Raw genomic sequence first — 18,370 nt, 5'->3', positions numbered from 1 at the left:
CTTTTAGCTGGAAAACACAGGATTCAGAGCATCTGGTGGGTGCTGCAGCACGTTGGGAAAAGGAGACCACAAACAAGCGGAGAGGAGAAGTGGAAAAGAGGAAGGAAATTTTGAGTGATGTTAGGAAGTGTTTTACAAAGCAAATGGCAAACAACGCCTGCCTGACCCTGTGCCTGTCTGCGGCACCGGGGCTGTGACAGCCGACTCCCTGCGAGCGGGGAGTGCAGGAAGCTGTCCATAAATCAAAAGCACCAACACTATCAAATTTGTTTACTACTTGGGGTAGTGCTGCTGGGTTTGACTTGTGTAGCTATTTCGTTTTGTTTCTTCTAGCTGCGTTCCCCCCCTAAAAAAAATAAATTTGTTGGAGAATAACTATATCATTCCCTTTATCCTTAGATTCTTTCTTTCTTTCTTTTCTGAATTCTATTTTTTTTTGCCCCCCGGAAGATAGCGAGCGAGCCGTGGTGGAGCTGGTGGTGTTAATGTTCTGCAGCAGGAGTGAAATAGCCTGGAGATGTGCAGCAAGAGCAGGGGCGTGTGCCCTAAATAGGAGGGTTAAACAGGGCTTATTCTGAGGGAAGCAGTAATTGCAGCTTGCGTGAAGCAGTGATATTCTTTTGTGCATTATTTACCCAGGAACATCTGCTAATACATATACATTCTCCGGTGCATGTAAACAACTTGTGCAGGAAGAGGATTAGGAGATTTATAAAAAAATTAGAAGCAAGTTAAAAGGGCAATTAGAAGAGCAGAAAGAGATATTGAGCAGTGAATTAGGGAGGATATTTTAACACACAATCAGAGCTCCCCGAGACGTATTCAGAGCAGAGAGAAGGTAAAAGAGAAAATTGGCCAATTACGAAATGATAGCGGGGAATTGGTGACATGAGAGAAGGTAATGGCTGATTTGTTAAACAGTTATTTTGATTCTGTTTTCACAAAGGAGGGAGGGGATGGAGGGGCAGCTCCAGAAAGGACTTTGGTTGTGCAGATGAGGGTGGGGATGAGCCTGCAGAGAGATAAAGATGCATCTGCAGAGTGGCTGGGTGTGCGGAGAATTTCACCCGTGTTCACAGGGTGGGGGAAAAAACTGGATTTTAGTGAGCAGCTCATTCCAGCAGGGAGCTGGGTAACGAGGGGCTTGTGTTATAATGCCTGCTTTTGTTCACCAAATCGGCTGCTTTTCAGTGGGGACCAGAGAGGTGGTCACTGAGAAAACACATCCTTCTCCCTGCTGAAGGCTGTTTCTCTGGGAAAGGGGAGGACAGAACATGCATGGGGACTCTGGAGGGGTGCTGCTCCCGGGGCTGCTTTTATGTGGGCAGAGATGTTTTTGGCTCGTCAGCGTGACACCTTCCCCAAAAACACGCATTGCAAAGCGTGAGCACCTGTGTCCCGCTTTCAAGAGTTGCTTTTGCTTCCATCTGTAACCCACAAACTCCAACGCAGTCAGGAATACAACAGCATCCCTGGAATCACTGTTCCCACCCGCACTGGTGTCAGTATCTCGTGTTTCTCCAAAGCAGGGGTGAGCTTGGGGGCTGCTGGATGTGGTAAGGGGAGGACAGGGGATGGTGCCAGGATCTCAAGGAGATAGTGATGAAAAGGGAAATAATCTTGCTAATGGGAAATGGGGTCTTGGGAAGCATTCCTGGGGGAGGGGTTGAGGCTAAGACAGGGAAAGAATACACGGGCAGAGGATTTAGGGAAGGATAAACTTGAAGGACTGCAAAAAGTGTTACTTAGCTGCAAGAAATGTGAAGTGGTGCTTTTGTTCCACTCTGAAGGGGGATGTGTCACAAAGCAACTTTCTGAGACAAAGGAAACAGTTTGGAATTGGTGCAGGGGGAGCACAAGTGTGGTCTGGGGAGCGATGGGGAACACGGGAGAAACTGTAGTCTCGTGGTGTTGGTTTAGGCTGATAAACTAAAAATTTATTCTCAGTATCCAAGAGGTGTTTGGTTTTTCATCCTGCCTGGGAGGATAAAAGAGATGCAGTGTTGCGTGGTTTCTGATTTCAAAGCATGTACGAAAAGCTCCATATTAGCAATTATGGGATGAAACTGTGGAAAAGTGGTACAAAGGAGAGAAAATTGGCTCCGACTCAGGAAACGGGATTCTGCCGCCAGGAGTGAGTTTCCAGAGGCACAGTCTGGGGTCTCTTCTGGGTTCTCTGGTGTTTATTTTTTTTAATGGAAAGGATTTACATGAACAGCCCAAAGTCAGAGCGTTAAAGCTCGCTGATGGAAGGAAGGGGAGAGCAGCCATAGTGACAGGGACTTGTCCCATCTTCCAGAGCAGCACAGACTGGAGAACACTAAAGGAAAGGGAGACTGATGAGCAAATAAAGGCTCAGGTGATGCTTTTCCCAGGGGAGGTGTCTGGAGCTCACAGCTGAGCCATTGGCAGTGTCTGCCCAGGCAAAAGGGCCTGTAAGCCCCCACCCCGAAACAGGATCAGGGCACATCCAAAGGACGAGCTTGCGATAGGAGCATGGAAGGGTTTAGAATTTATAGAATGACGGAATCATTTAGGTTGGAAAAGACCTCTGAGATCATAGAGTCCAACTGTTAACACAGCCAAAGCCACCAGTAAACCATGTCCCCAAGTGCCACGTCCACAGGTCTGTTAAATCCCTCCACGGATGGGGACTCTAAGCCAGGTGCCACTGGCCTTCTTGCCCACCTGGGCACACCTGGGCTCATGTTCAGCCACTGTTGACCAGCACTTCCAGGTTCTTTCCCACTGGGCACCTCTCCAGACACTGCCCCAAGCCTGTAGTGCTGCATGGGGGTTGTTGTGACCCAAGTGCAGGACCTGCCACGTGGCCTTGTTGATCCTCCTCACTCTGTTGGCCTCAGCCCATCATTCCAGCCCAGCAGCACCTCAAAGTGGCCACGGTGCTTCCCACCACTTTGGGGTTCAGCACTTTACCCCTGTCAGACACCTTGGGGGTCTGGGAGCACTTCTAACGAGATCCCAGATTTCTCCAACTTCTCTCCAGCCTGAACCAGACAATCTCTGGCAAGTCAGGGTTGTACCTATGTCTGCTCTGCTCGAGAGCTGCTGCTTCAGAGGAGAGGGGGGTTTCTGCCGGGCCTCAGAGCAACATTCAAAATGCATGAAGACATGCTGTAGGAAGGAGCTGGGGAAAAGACACACGAGCGTGAACCTGGGGCCGTGGTGAGCTGAACCACGCAGCTGTGAAGTTCGTTATGGAGGCGCAGTGTCAGAGCATGCCATAAAAATTTAGTTTATCCTCAAAGAGCTGTGGTCGTGGAAGAAGGATGGGAGAGGGGAGGGATGGCAGCTAAGGAGGAGGCAGGAGGAATATCAGGAATCTGTGTGTCCTGGTTTGGGTTGAGTTAGTTGATTTTCTTCCTGGGAGCTGTGGTTTGGGTTTGGGATGAGAATAATGTTGATAACACAGGGATTTTTAGTTGTTGCTCAGCAGTGTTTGCCCTGAGTCAAGGACTTTTCCTCTCCTCTGAGGATGCTGTGGGGCACAAGAAGCTGGGAAGGGCCAGCTGATCTCAGCTGGCCAAAGGGATATCCTAGACCAAATGGAATCATGGCCAGTATATAAACCGAGGGCCACTGCTGAGGGACTGGCTGGGCATCAGCAGGTGGTGAGCAACTGTGTTGTGCATCACTTGCTTTGCATATTCTAATTCTATTGTTGTTATTATTATTATTATTTCTCCCATTTCTGTCCTATTAAACCAGCCTTATCTCAAGCCATGAATGTCACTTGTATTTTCCCCAATCCTCTCCCCCATTCCAGCACGGCCATGTGGTGTTCAGCTGCCTGCCAGGTTAAACCACAACCTTGTGTCAAGCGACATCTCCTATTTAGCAGTGTATCATGTCTCCCTTCTGGTTTTTAAACAGTTCCCTTTATCACTAGGAGTTAGAGAACTTGATTGACAAGGCTTGTAATACACCATGGAGTTGCCTTTATTTTTCCTACATGTTAAAGGAAAAGATACTAAAAATACAATTATGGTTTTGAGCCAGGTGTAGTCTGTTCTAATATAATTCATCTCAAAGACTATCCACTGTGCCTGCTGCACCCAAATCATTTATAAAACATTAGCATCTCCTGTGCTGACATTTCGCTCCTATATTACAGGAGTTACGTGCAGACTTAAAAAAAAATTAATAAAGTGCTTCTCTTCTTCATTCTCCCACTGAGAGCTTTGATTTCCAGAGTATGAAACGAAATAACCAACATAACAACATTCTCCACTTCTGAGGGACAGTGCCAGACTCATTCAGTTGCTATTGGTTATAGAGAGTAGGACATGAGGGAGCTATTTCAGATCACGGATTATTTGTTCTGGCTGCATTGGACATCCCTTTAGTGGAGCTTTAGAGCCCTGTAGACAGAAAAGTTTGGGTAGGAGCTGGAAGGCAGAGGGCTTGATGAAGTAACCTCTTCCTTTCTCCCCCCAGAACTACTCTTGCTATTCCCCAAGAAGGGCATTTAAAAGAGAAGCATCCGAGCCTCTGGCCTTCCTTGCTTGCAAGACAGACAGAGAAGGCCATGCCCCTCCAGCTTCCTGCTCCCACCATCCAGCTGCTCATAAACACAAGTGCATCAGGGAATTTTCTGCTTCTCTTTACAGTGGGAGTTTCCCTTTTCATTTCCAGATACCTCCAAGGGATCTTCCACTGTGTAAATACCCTCTCCACTTCCCCAAAGTGGTTGGGAGAGCAGATTTCCCTAGCTGGCCCGTTCTTCCTGGAGCTAATTGTGTGTCTGATGGAAAACTCCAGCTGTTTCCTTTGGGATTTCCAGCCCCACACAGGAGTCACGGCCTCGAAATACCACCACTGAGAGAGATGGAAAGAACAGAAGCCTTTTCTTGTCCAAGATCACTTTTATTTCCCTTGTTTCCATTAACTTCAGTGTCTGTTTGGTCTCACATATCCACGCTGACAGGGAATTCACATCAACTGCAGAATTTGGGCAGCACCTCCCCAAGCCCGTGGGCTGCCGGCTCGGCCGTGCCCCCGACCACCAAACACATCCCTCCAGCACATGGTTGAACCCAGGAAGAGGGGAACAGGATGCCCTTCTCCCTCTCCTCCACCTCCCCACCACCCCCTTTGTACAGCTCTCTTGGACCACGGATTTCTCTCTCCTGCCATGGACCAGAAACCTCGGGCACCGCGCTTCTCGCCGGTCCTCTACAAGCTGTAGTTTCCCCCATCTCTGACTCTTCCAGAATCTGTTCCTTTTAAGAAACAAAACCTCTCCTGACTCTGTCAGGTCTGTCTGCAGCCTGGGAGCTGCTCCTTGCTGCCCCAGTGAAAACCTTAGTCCAGCTATAAAGGTCCTCACGCCACTGCCACGGCTGGGAAGCCCCTCTCTGCCTCCAGCCCCAAAAACAGCCCCTTTCCTCCCCGGGGCCTCGGAGTGCTCTCCGGAGACAGAGCTCTATGGCTCTATTTATTTGGGCTAATTAATCTCTCTCTCTCTCTCTCTCTCCCCCACCGGTCACAAATTAGGATGTAAGGGTGAATTTTGACTCTCTGGGTATGGACTTTGCTGCATCACCCCCCAACCCCTCCCAAAGTTTAGTGCTCTGAATTGCTGAGAACATTGGTCCGCTGTGGTTCCCCCATGCGTACTGAGCCCGCCCGATGGCTTTCAGCATCTGTAGGCACTGCTGCCGGTTTGTTTTCTCAAGGAAAAAAAAGAAAAAATCATATACTGGTCTGCTATAAATTCAATAATACAATCCTTAGTTCTGAAGATACAGTTTCCATATAGTTTATAAACATTGTAAGACATACATATGGATAATTGAAGGGAAGAGGGGGAGCCTGTGTATTTGTTGGGGTTTTTTTCTCAGATGTGTGGACATGGTTACAAAAAACACACCTCCTGCAGGTACCTCATTTCTTTATGTGTTGGGTTTGTTTGGGTTTGGTTTTTTGTTTGGTTTTTTGTTTTGTTTTGTTTTTGTTTAATTCCACCTCTAATCAGTTTTTCCTTTGGTTGTTGGCTACTCCAAGCCCAGCAGGCAAGCCCTGTTCTGCTGTAATGCCTGAGATATCCAGGGGTTTGAGATTGTCTTCTAAGAGATTCCCAGCCAACTTTGGCCTCTGGGTTTGGAGCCAAAAGGGCTAAAACGTGGGAGAACCAAATGTCCTTATTACCTCGGTATCAGTGTCCTTGCACTCACTTTCAGAGAGAAACAGTGTAGGCTTAATCGGTGATGGTTTTTACAGCAATTATGTTCCTTTCGGTAATTGGAGGGGTCGTTCGGAGCGCTCTCAAACGAACGGGATTTCACAAGAGCATGGATACAGTCCATTTGTCCGGTTGTTGTCACCGACTAATTGGTTACCGTCCCTGTTATCTGCTTTTTGTAAGGTTGGCTTTTATTTGTTGTTGTTGTTGTAGGTGCTCGGTTAGGCTTGTTTGTGACAAGGTGTGATAATGCCTTTTAATCCGCTCCCGCTGCGCTCGGCACAGTCCGGCCGGGCACGGACACAACCGTCAGAAGCCGAGACAACGTTCTTCCCTTCGCCAGGCCAACGCTGAGCCACGTACAAAAAAAGAAGAAGAAAAGAAACTCTGGTCCTTTGTAGATTGGTGGCAGTACAGCTCCGCTCCGTCCGCGGCCGGGGGTGGGGCTCAGCGGATGACGGCCGCCAACACCACCATAAAAACCAGGAGCGATGCCCTGAGCCCCGGGCAGCCGGCGGCCTGCTGGACCCCGCTGGGGGCACGGATGGGCGTCCGCCGGGTGCACTTACCCTTGCGCTTGGGGGACAGCGTGGGCATGGCCCCAAAGCTGTATTTGTGCTGATAATCAGGCACATAGTCTGGGACCTCCTGCCCGTTTTTGCGCGGCCCCAAGGACACCGGCTTGGAGGTTCGGTTACGGCTTTTGTGGCTGGTGCAGTTCTTGCCGGGTTTGCGGTAGCCCGGCCGGGAGCCGGGGGGGCCGGGCTGGTTGCTGTGCAAACTGTTCTCAGCCCCTCGCTCCTTCCCCTTCTCCTTGGAGGAGTGGTGAGGGTGGTGGGATTTGGAGGCTCCTCTGTCCGCTGTAGAGAAGGTGTGTGTTTTCATCTGATGGAGCGACTCGGACCCCGAACAGTTCCTAAAGTCTTCTGCTCTTAGCACCTTGAGGTCCTTGCCGTGCATCTGCTCGGGGAACTCGCAGATGACGCTGGAGCTGGAGCCTCTGAACCTGTGCAGCCATTCCCAGAGGGAACGGGCTTTGCAGTCGCAACTCCATGGGTTCCCATTCAGCCTGAGAAACTCCAGGGCTCCCAGGTGGGCCAGGCAGTCCCCCTGCAGCTCCGAGAGGCTGTTATTGAACAGGAAAAGGGTGGTCAATCTTCGGAGGTCATGAAAAGCCCGCCTATGAATCCACTGCAGCTGATTTTGATGGATGAGCAGCCGATCCAGGTTTATTAGTCCCCTGAATGTGTTCTGATGGAGGCTCCAGAGCTTGTTTCCATGGAGAAAAAGATGGCTGAGGTTAACCAAGTCAACAAAAATATCATCCTGAAGGAACTCGATGTGGTTGTCTTGCAGGTAAAGGTATTGCAGGTTGTGGAGGCCACCAAATATCCCGCTGGGGAGGGAGCTCAGCCCGCACTTGTACAGATACAAGGCGTGGAGTTTCACCAGCCCTTGGAAAGTGTCTGCAGCTAAAGCCCTTAAGTAGCGGTTGTCCCCCAGGTCCAGCTCTTCCAGGTTGACGAACCCGTCGAAGGTGTTGGGGTCGATGAAGGTGATGTTGTTGGAGTAGATCCAGAGGGTGACCATGGAGGGGCTGAAGTGGCCCCGCAGCAGCAAGGTGATCTGGTTGTTCTGGAGGAAGATCCTCTCGCTGTCCTCGGGGATGCCCTCGGGGATGGTGACGAAGTTGTGAGCCTGGCAGCTGACGGTCATCGGGGAGGGGTAGCACACGCAGTCGGTGGGGCAGCCCAGGGCACCGGGCACCTTCAGCCCCAGCAGCACCAGCAGCAGCTCCGCAAACCCCCCTGTGCGGAGAGAGGGGAGAGCGGCGTCAGCGGGAACCGGGCACCTCCCGCCCACCCATCGCTGCCGTGGAGACTATTCCGGGTGAAAAACGCCCCCAATTAGCTCAGCCCTCCTCTCTGCTCATGAATTACCCACGCGGCTGTGATGAGTAGGCTCATCACCCACGGCAGCTAAAACGTGATGTATGGAGTACTCCCAGCCTCCTCTCCCTGCCTGCAACAGGCAGCTGGTTGTGTTCCCAGCCCGGAACAGGCAGGAGAAACTTTCTCGGCGAGAATTCACGCTGGCAGTGCAGGCAGCGGAGCCCCTTGCCTGCAGGCAAGGAAACGCCGCGATGTGAGAGCAAACAGAGGAAATTCAAACCCTCGCAGGTGCCCACCCCCCTCCTGTAACGCATCTGTTAAATCGCTTGCACATATCGGAGAGGAAAAGCTGCACAGATTCAGCAATTCCCAGCGAACCACCTAAAATCACACGTGTGCAGTGCATCCCACTCCCCCAAAGGCACAGACCCATCCCCACCATCTCCTTTCACTACGGTTGTTAGACACCACCATCCACCCCGAAACCCAAGTGATTTGCAGGGAAATATGTTGTCAGCAGTTGGTGGAAAAGGCTGAGCCGAAAACTCCGTTTGGAAGTGGGATGCTCAGACATATTTTTAAATGGATGTCCTGTGGCAAAGCATATTGCATCCTCTGATGCTGCAGTGTGTGCCTGTGACTGGGGCTTTCTCGCAGCAGAGAAGCAGAGAGCGAGGCAGGAATCATCCCCTCCCTCTGCTCAGCTCTCAGAGCTCCGGTTTCGCCGCTCCGCTCCCGTCTCGCTCCCACTCCTCACACCAGGCTTGCTTTCAGGCTATTCCTTCTGCGCCGAGTGGCTTTTCAGACTCATCGCACCAGACTTGTCATTTCTCATTCAGATTTTCCTCCTAGATTTGGCTTTTTCCTCTTACACGCAAAATTTGCTCATGTCTAATGAATTCTGCCTCTGGACTTCATGGGGAAAAGGAGTAACAGAGGAGCAGTGCACAGCTGCCGGTGCCATCCTGCCCACGAGTCCTACTCAGCTTGTAATAATCTGAAAAACGAGAGTGGAAGTGGAGTTCATCTCTAATTACTCCACGTCGTTATCACCAGCTAGTCCAAGAGCATGGACCCCTTGGGCTTTTACAGTCCCTCTTTTCAGTGCCTACAGCCTAATACGAGTTGGAGGCACAGAAACCTCAGTGTTTTCTTATTAATTGTGTTTGAAATGTAACTGCGTGGTTGCTGTTGCCTTTTGCCTGGTATGGAGATCTACTGTCATTTAGTTAACAGCAGGTGACCCGTCCATCTGAACCCATCCTTTCAAGGCAAAGTTGCCACATATTTTAGATAAACTGGGTTATTCAGACTCTTCATAAATCACCAGTAAGAGGCAGTCATCGCTGACTGGGCGGTTAATAGGAAAAAAATAGCAGTGCTGCCCAAAGCATCGGATGGAGCCTTGGAATGGGAATGAGGGGGACGACTTCCAGGTGCTGCCCTTCAGAAACGAAGCACGGGCTACCAGGAGGGATGTCTCATCCCTGCGCCACTGCCAAAAAGGGCTGGTGAGTCGGGAACGCTTAATTCGCAACAACTCCTACGGCTGTGTAGGAAAAGGAATGTTCTCCAAGTCACCGCCGTAGCATTTTGGCTTCGCTGTCGTGCCTTTGCACGATGAGCGAGGGGCTGCGCTAGTGGGAGCATCGTGCTGAGCACCCAGCACTCCCTGCCAAAACGGGAGCCCTGGCTGCCACTCACAGCCTGGGAAACTGTGGTATCCTGAGGATATTGTGATTATCCTACGGTGGAAGAGACAAAGCAATGTGTGCAGATATATTCTGCTGGTTTTTTTAACTCGAGGATGTGCTTTGCCAAGGTGGGACGGCTCCACGTCCCCCATCTTACCTCGGTGACACCGGAGTACGGCACCTTCCATAGGTCTGATGTTTATTAGTAAAACCCTGCTAGGCACAAGTGCTGTGACGATCTCCCACATGCAGAGTCTGTTATTGCAAATACCAAATCACAAGGGTCTGAATCAATAAACCATCTCCCAGCTACACGCAGCAGGTTGGAAGATTACATATTGCTTCCAAACAACAGTTTTATGCGCTCTTCCGTGACACGACAGTTGCCAGGCTAACGGGATTACTGACGGGAGGTGGAGCTGGGCAGGGATCTGGGAGCATACAGGATTTCACGTATAGGGATGTTGATGACAGGAGGCTGTTAGCAATGTGTGGTGATGGACCAAGGCAGCCCGGGCCTCCCTGGAGCATGGCCAAGGTAGAGGCTCCTGCCGAAAGGGAACGCAGTGTTTAACAGCGCGCTGCCTGCAGGGATAACTGCGGAGGTAAAGGTCAGAGGGAACTGAGTCCATCTCTTTAATTAACAGGTGGCTGTGAGTTAGTGGCTGGAGCTCCTATGGAGAGAGAGATGTGGTTCCTGCAGCCAGGGATGGTGGCGAGGATAGGCTGCGGTTGTTACTGGTTCTCAGCTTCCTGAGGATAGGATGTTGGGAAGAAAATCCAGGGATGTCTTTCTCCCTATTACAACTTGGGAGTAAGGAGAATGGGGAAACAGAAGGATGGATACTTAGAAAAAAAAGGGTGAACAGGGGAGCAGAACGTGATAGAGTCTCTGGATAGAGAGTAGGTTTAGATTAGGTATAACGAAGGAATTCTTCCTTGTAAGGGTGGTGAGGCCCTGGCACAGTCTGCCCAGAAAAACTCCGGCTGCCCCATTCCTGGAAGTGTCCAAGGCCAGGTTGGATGGGGCTTGGAGCGACCTGGTGCTGGTGGAAGGTGCCTCTACCCATGGCAGGGGGGATGGAACTAGATAAAGTCCCTTCCAACCCAAACCATTCTGTGATTCTGTCAAGGTCTGGACTCCCCAGTGGGCGCACACAAGGCCTGTGGTCTCATCAAGGAGGCTTTCCCTCCAAGCCTGTAAAACCTGCTGACTGCTTAGTGCTGTGAGAAGCTGCTCCTGGCATGGCCTGGGACTGGTCCCAGTTTAGATCTGGGAATGAGACCCCCAAAAAGCGAAGAGGCTATGGTCATAGAGCCATGAAGCTCCTGAGGCTGGGAACACCAGCACTGGGATATCCGGCAGCCAAATCCCACCGGGCCGAGACAGCCAGGAGCACTTGGGTCTCACTGGGCTTCCCAGACTGGGAAACACCATGGGAGCTTCCCAAGAGGCCCCAGCCCAGCTCTCCTGAGAGTTTGACCCTGTCTAACTTGTTATTCCTGACTCAGCCCTTTCAACTTCATCTTGTAAAGGTTGTGAGGCAGACAGAGGGTCACCAGCCCGAGTGTCGGAGCTCACCGGGGAGGGAGAGCTTCAAAAGCAGCATGGAAAAATCCTCCAGAAACCTGCTGGTGAAGTGAGTAAACCCAAATCCCCGCTGACAGGGATAAAACCAGCAAAGGGGTGTTTATCTCCTGCCTTTCTCCCACTGACGTGCTGTGTCACCCCGGCTTCTGCTCGCCGTGTCCTTCTGCTGCCTCCTGCTTCTGACTGAGGTTTCAGTGATTGCAATGAATTCGTCTGACTGTCCAAACCATTTCCCATGTAACATCCCTCTAATTGGGCATTAATTAGGCATCAGTTAATGAATGCTTGAAATAATTTATCTTCGGATGCGTCCAGTTTGCAGTCTTACTTTTAACAGCATTAGACTCATTATTAGATTAACATCGTTATAAATGTTTTCCATTACCTGCTTGTTTCCATTGTCTTAGCCTTATTACTGAGAGTGAAAATCACTCCTCCCCGCATGCATTATTGATGAGTAAGGACTTTCTATATGTAGCACGCGATTAATTGTTATACAGTGTAATGCATTTAGTGTGAAGCCTCGATTTGTGCAAGAGCTGAAAGCAGCCAGAAGAATGCAGACACCCGGAGCCAGCGCGATCGGCCAGACACTGCACATCTCTCTCCAGCCCAGACCAGGTTCCTCCCAGGCCGGTGCCAGCACAGGAAGAAATTTGAAAAAAAATAAAACAACAACTCCTGGTTTGATACCCAGGATCAAAGACGGATGGTTTGAAGGGTTGGAGCACTTCTCTGCCACCGCGGCAGGGACTCTTGACTCTGCGGTGCCACTTGCTCCAGAGAGCCAGGTGTGCCTGCCCTGGCAGTTTTCTTGCTTTTTAAGGTTTATGACACTTTACTGTAGCTCTGAGCCAGGCAGGAACTCGGTTTCTGTAAAACATGATGCCACTTACTTTCATCAGGAGTCTCAGGTTCAAGGCCCAGACATCACTTAGGACAGGGATAGGTTTGTTCCTGGGGGGGATGCACCTGCAGGACAACCCCAAAAGGCAGCCCTGCCACAAACCCCAGCACCCCCTGCCCATTCCCTCTTGGCAAGTTGCTTCTCTCAGATGGATGTTTTCACCTCTCCACCCGGACAAGCTTATATGGGTCAGAGCCTGTCTAATTCTGCAGCAGGAGAATCCGCTCTTGAGGATGGAGCAGGCTGCTTCTCTTCCAAATCTCTCCTAAACCTGCCATCTGCTTTGGGAGACCCATCTTAGCTCATGTCTACATGCAACTTGACTGCCTGCTTACTGTGTCCATTACCGGGGCTGCTCAAGCTGTTAGATTTATAAGCTCTTTAGAGCAAAGCCCTCGTCTTCTGGTTGCTGATTTATGTATCTTTACTGCCATAAAACACTATGTATAGCTACTACATAATATAAATAATAACACTTAACCAGAGTGCGCTACAAGTGGGGACAAAGCATCTGCTCACAGGCGGGATTATCAAAAAGGGAGAAGCTTCCTCATCTCTCACCCTCTTCTGAGGCCAAACTCACACCTGCTCTAACACCAGCACCTCACTGAGCTCTAGAGAGAGATTTTCCTGCCCTGATCTATCAAAGGATTTTTCAAAGTCCACCCCGAACAAGCTGGTGCACAAAGACATGACTACAACCCCTGGGGGAAAAGTACACTTTGAAACTTGGGAACGACCTCAGAATTGCATGTTCACATAGAGAGAAACTGTTGTTTAGGGAGAAAAAGAAGCCTCAAATGCTCACAATTTCACCAGCCAAGTGAAGGACAATGAAAGGCAAGGACAGAGTAGCGAAAGCAACTGGGCACGAGCCAAGAGCCCAACTCTGGATCTGGGATGGTTTGACAAAGCAGTGTCAGACCTGTGCTTAGCAGCTGCAGGGTTCATTTCCTCTTATTCTCCTTTTTTTTTCCTTTTTCTTGCAACAGAGAGGATAAAATAAACAAGCCCATGCTGACTGTCACAAAGCCTAAATTCCCCAGTGAGCAGCAGCTCCCTTTCAGCCTCTCTGCAAAGCCCCTTAGGTGCTGCCCTGCGGTCCTGCAGCAGGAGCATCCTCGCTGGGATTGCTCCCAAGCATCAGCTGCAGCTCCCAGCACCAGGCCACAGCACGAGGCTTTGCTTTCTGCACGAGCTGCCTTTCAGCCAGAGAGTGGCAGCCACCCATCCACCTTCATCATTTTATTATTTTTTTTTTGCGACCGGTGTCATAAATAACTGACAGATCCCAGCTGTTGGGAGTTACGGTTTCTGATGGAGTGACAGCTGCTCCCAATCCCCCAGTCATCACCCCGGCAGTTCTGGAACATTTCAGCAACATAAAAATCATTGGAGATAATTTCGGTTTTGCATAATTTGGTTAGGCAAGCTGTGATTTAATGGCAATTATGACCTCCGAGGCAGAAGATGAGCTTGGAGGCTACTGGCTTCACACGACTTTAGCTCGGGGTGCAGCGTCAGGGATGTTCCAGGGAGATGGCACTACAAGGAAAAAAAACCTTCTCCAGCAGCTGGAAATTGCCTTCCTTGGCTGGCAAGTGGAAAGACTGTTCCCACAGGAAGAAGCATACAAGGAAATTTGGAAGGAATAGTGCTAAGGAAAGCTTTGGGAAGAGGCCGGTGCCAAAAGATGCATCGGGAGGTACCTTTTAGAGAAAAGCCAGGAAAAGGCTGCAGACTGGGGGGTGCTGTAGCCTTTGCAAACCCTTCTGTGTCACCAGTATCTCATGTGTTAACTGGTACAAGCCTCTTGGTCACTCTGAAAGCAAATCCTCCTCCTGTGACTGAGACGGAAGAGCCAGAATAAGGAATGGGCCACAGCCTTTGCAGGCAGCTGCCTGCTCTGGGTACTGCCCTTTGCTCTCCCCTCTCACAGGGTTTCTCCTGCTCTGGGCTGTGTTGCCTCCTCTCCCTGGGTGCTCCTCATCCATCCCAGAGCCCCTTGGTTTGCACTTCTCCAGCAGTGACAGAAAGGAGCAAACCCTTGGGCAGCCAAGCTGTGCTGGGAGGTCAGCTGAGGATGGAGAACCGTGCTCAGGAGCTCTGGGGACATCATGGTGTTTCTGGCTGGGGGCAAAACACGGCTTAACAGCAGGAACAACTTTTGTTTGGAGCTGAGAAGGTCCAATTTCCCCACTCCATCACGGCTGCCAACCAGCTTGGAGTTTGCTGTGAGCTCAAGCTCAGGGCGGAGACCTGGGGCCAGCAGCACCCCAAAATCAAGTCCTTTAGGGTGTTGCAAGTTCAATTTACATTTGCTGACCTGGTAACTGGAGCTATTCACCTTCCTCACGCCCAAGGTCACCTGGAAGTTTCTGGATGGTGATCATTAACTCCTATTGCAGTTTGAAACCAGACCATAAATTTCATAGTGTAATAATGTAAAAATCAATAACTCTGTTTGAAACAATAGCTTTGTCTTCCATTTCAGCCGGCTCTGATATCTCCCCATGGACTGTGTCCCTCTGAATCACACAAATAAAGAGAGAGGAGCAATGGGTGGTGGGGCTGCTGCTCCCCTGCCAGGTGCCCAGCTCCTCCATCGTTACAGATTCAATTAGTTCATTTATTCCTCTCCTGCAGTTAAACTCGAGGATGATTTAACAGGAAAAAATAAGGAGCCTTTTATGCCCAGTCTCTCTGGCATCCCGTCCAAGAGAGCGTCCCTGAGGCTTTCCATGTGAGAGCTGCCCAAGCCCCTGCTGTCTATTGCCATGGGCAGCAGGGCCAAAACCTAAAATACTTCTGGAAAGATGCAGAACCGACTCACATGGGCAAAAGAAAAAAAAATGAAAGTCCGCTCTTTTCCAGCTCTGGCTTTCCGGGCGAGGGAGGTCTGGCTTCCTTTGCTTGCTTATTTTCCGTTGTTTGCTGTAGCACTGGCTCGAAATATACATCGAGAAGCAGGATTGTCTTTCACATGTTGGTGGATGTGTGATCCTCAAAAACAAATTAGCACCGATTCACTTCTATATAGAGTGCAGCCGTCAGGGAATCACTCCTGAATTCACAGCGAAGGAAAGTAATAATGCTTCCAGCGTGCTAATCCTCTCCAAGAGCAGCCCCTGAACTCTCTCCTGGTGCTGGAGGCACCACTGGAAATTACAATTGTACTGAAAAAATAATAAATAAATACAGAAATTGGCAGGGTTTGTGCTAGTCCAGAGGACTTGTACCCTAATGTGGAACTCCCTGTTTAATTAGCACTCTTCTCTGTCTGCATCTCCTCCTCCTGCTCTCAAGCTAGAGAAGAAGGGGGAAAAAAGGAGGTCAGTGGTGGAAGTGGCTGTGGGATTGAAATTCGGCTATAGAAACTTGTTTAATTTAAATGCTTCTTTCAGGACTAACACACGCAGAAGCAGAGGGAGTGTAGAGTGTGTTTTCCCAGTATAACCTGCTCTGCTTAACCCCAGTTCTGGGCACACCTTCCATGGCAGGGATGCCCTTGGAGGAAAACTGCAGTGGGATGCTGCTGGTCCTGTGGCTGCAGGCACAGGGAACAACCCCAGCACCTCAGTGCAGGTTTGGGAGGAGACTGTCTAGATCAGAGGCTGGGCTGCTGCTTGAAGCAGTTGGAGGCAGATCATTGAGATGGGATGGGATGGGATGGGATGGGATGGGATAGAATGGAATAGGATATTTCTGTTGGAAGGGACCTACAATGGTCATCTAGTCCATCTGCCTGAAAGCTAAAGCTTGTTATTAAGGGCACTGCTCAAATGCCTCTGGAACACTTGGGCAGGCTTGGGGCATCAGCCACCTCTCCAGGAAACCTGTCCCAGGGTTTGGCCACCCTCTCAGTGAAGAAATGCTTCCTAACATCCAGTCTAAACTTCCCTTGGTGCAACCACTCCCACACATCCTGTGCCTGGATATCAGGGAGAAGAGACCATCTTCTTTTCCTGACTGTCCTTTGGCTGCTGCTGCAGGGTTTATTGTGCCCCTGTGTCTCACCCCACTGTGCATCTCAAAAGCCACCGGGACCTTTTTGGAGTGCAGGAATGCCAAAGGGAAGGGCACATCTCTTTGCACATGGATTAATCAAGTCCTTGGGTCCTGCTGTGGCTGGAGGTGTTGATGGACACCAGGATGCTCCTGCTTCTCCAGGAGAGGATGGCATGGACCAGGGAACACCCTGAGCAGGATTCCAGGCATGGATAGGGGTTTCATTGGCTCCTGGCACTGCTGTCCTGACCCCCAGCAGGCACCAGGCATCCTCTGCTGGTCCCCAGCACAGGACAGGGCTCTGGCAGGACTTGCCAGCAGCCTGCAGTGAAGCCAGGATAGAATTTGGCAAAGGACAGGGAGATCTCAAGGTCCTTGAGAAGGGACTAATAATTCCAATTGCCCCCAAGGAAAGAGAAATACAGGAGGATGACTTGAGCTTAGTGGATTGTCTGAGGCGTCTCAGGGGATCATCAGATACTTCCACTCCCTTTTTGTCCTGAGGTGACAAGTTTTCCTTCCCATTCACAGAAATGCAAAGCAGTTCATTCACAGCAGTAATAAGAACATGTCCTTTGTAAAACAGCCGGTGAGTGAACTCTTCGAGGTGCTCTACATCTAAACAATTGCAGATGAAATGACAAAACCCACCCCAGCTGAGCACCAGCCAGATCGGTATCAAACGCTGAACAAGCTCATGTGTATCCAAAGCAGATTCACCAGCTCCTTTCCCTGCCAGCAGCTGGCCAGGAGCTATGGAGGGTTTCTTTAGGATCAGAAATACAGCCAAAACTGAGCAAATATGAGATGGAAGAGCAAAGTGACAGCTGCCTGGGCTCTCAGTGCACACTCGGCTGCCCCATCCAGCCCACATCCACGGGAGATGGAAAAACTGGAGGCTGTGGGAAACTGGGGATGAGCTGGACGGATCTTTACCTGGCTGGAGCCCGGAGCAGAGAGTGACCCGACACAGGGAGTCAAAGAGGTTTTTATGCAAGCATGGCTAATAGGGAGGGCATTAGTCCTATAAACTTGTAATCCTGCTGAGGTCCCGACCCCAGCAGTGTCCTGTGCCACCGAGATCCACCAGCGAATTCTGTACCGTGCCGCGTGGGCTCCCTTTCATCATCCCTTTTCAGCCTTTCTGCATTTCAGATTTACTGGATGTCCTTGTGTTTGGTGGAGAAGAGGGCAAATTGGAGCCTGTCATGTACCTTCTTCCTCATTCAGCAGCACATCATTCTGCCTGCAGCAGGGGGGAAGGAGACGGACGGGCAGGCATCAAAGCTGCCGGCTCTGTCACATTTTCTTCCCCCCAACCAAAAAAGAAGTGTTGGCGTCATTTGGAGCCCAACCCACAGCCTCCGGTCTCTCTTTCACACCCAAAAAGGGCAGCAGCACCTTTCCCCATGCCCTTGGTCTCCTCTCAGGGTGATGCCACGAGCCCTCCAAGTGAACATCCCTGGGGGTCACCGGCCGAGTGAACACCACAGATTCCAGCAAAACCCCATCCCCGCTGGAGACGCGAGCCAGCATGCTGGGTCATGAGCACGGCTGCCTTTTAGAGACCTCTCCTGTGCTTTGCACTGAACTTTTTACCAGCTCATGAAAAAGGCAGTGATAAAAGCAGAGCAGTGTGAATAGCTGAGCCGTGCCGCTCCTCTGCCCGGCATCTGAGGCCGTTCGGAGGCTTAATGAGCCGGTGGGAAATGCCATGTGCCCAGTTGGATGTTGGGCACTGTCACTCTCCCACTCAGCTCTTGGGATGTGTGGGGATGTGGGGAACCTGAGGACTGAGCAGCAATGCTTTGCCAAGCCCCTGAAATCTGTGTGTTTGGAGCAGTTGGGTGCTGGGAATGAATGCGCAAGCTATGAACGTGGTCAGGACACGGCACTCTGCTAATATCCTGCTTTGTCTAGCTCTGATGCCGGTATTCCATCCCAAAATATCCCCCTGAACATCCCTCCGGGAGTGGACTTTGTGGACATGCTGCACATCCCCCAGCACCACGCAAGTGCCTGCATTAAAAGCTTAATAAAAATAGCTTGATAACGGGATGTGTTCCCATCACC

At 50.6% G+C, this 18,370-nt stretch overlaps 1 protein-coding gene across 1 annotated transcript in view; it reads right to left on the bottom strand.

The window, feature by feature from the left end:
- Window positions 1–3,936: 3,936 nt before the first annotated feature.
- The window catches only part of RTN4RL1 (reticulon 4 receptor like 1), a 30,866-nt gene continuing 16,432 nt past the window's right edge, over window positions 3,937–18,370 (bottom strand). The window contains exon 2 of the mRNA XM_048324823.1: window positions 3,937–8,013. Coding sequence (XP_048180780.1) covers window positions 6,653–8,013 — 1,361 coding nt within the window. The 3' untranslated portion in view covers window positions 3,937–6,652. The remainder of the gene's footprint in view (window positions 8,014–18,370) is intronic.

This window comes from Corvus hawaiiensis, chromosome 20, assembly GCF_020740725.1.
Source record: "Corvus hawaiiensis isolate bCorHaw1 chromosome 20, bCorHaw1.pri.cur, whole genome shotgun sequence".
Taxonomy (NCBI): Eukaryota; Metazoa; Chordata; class Aves; order Passeriformes; family Corvidae; genus Corvus; species Corvus hawaiiensis.
This window is presented reverse-complemented; position numbering and strand designations above follow the sequence as displayed.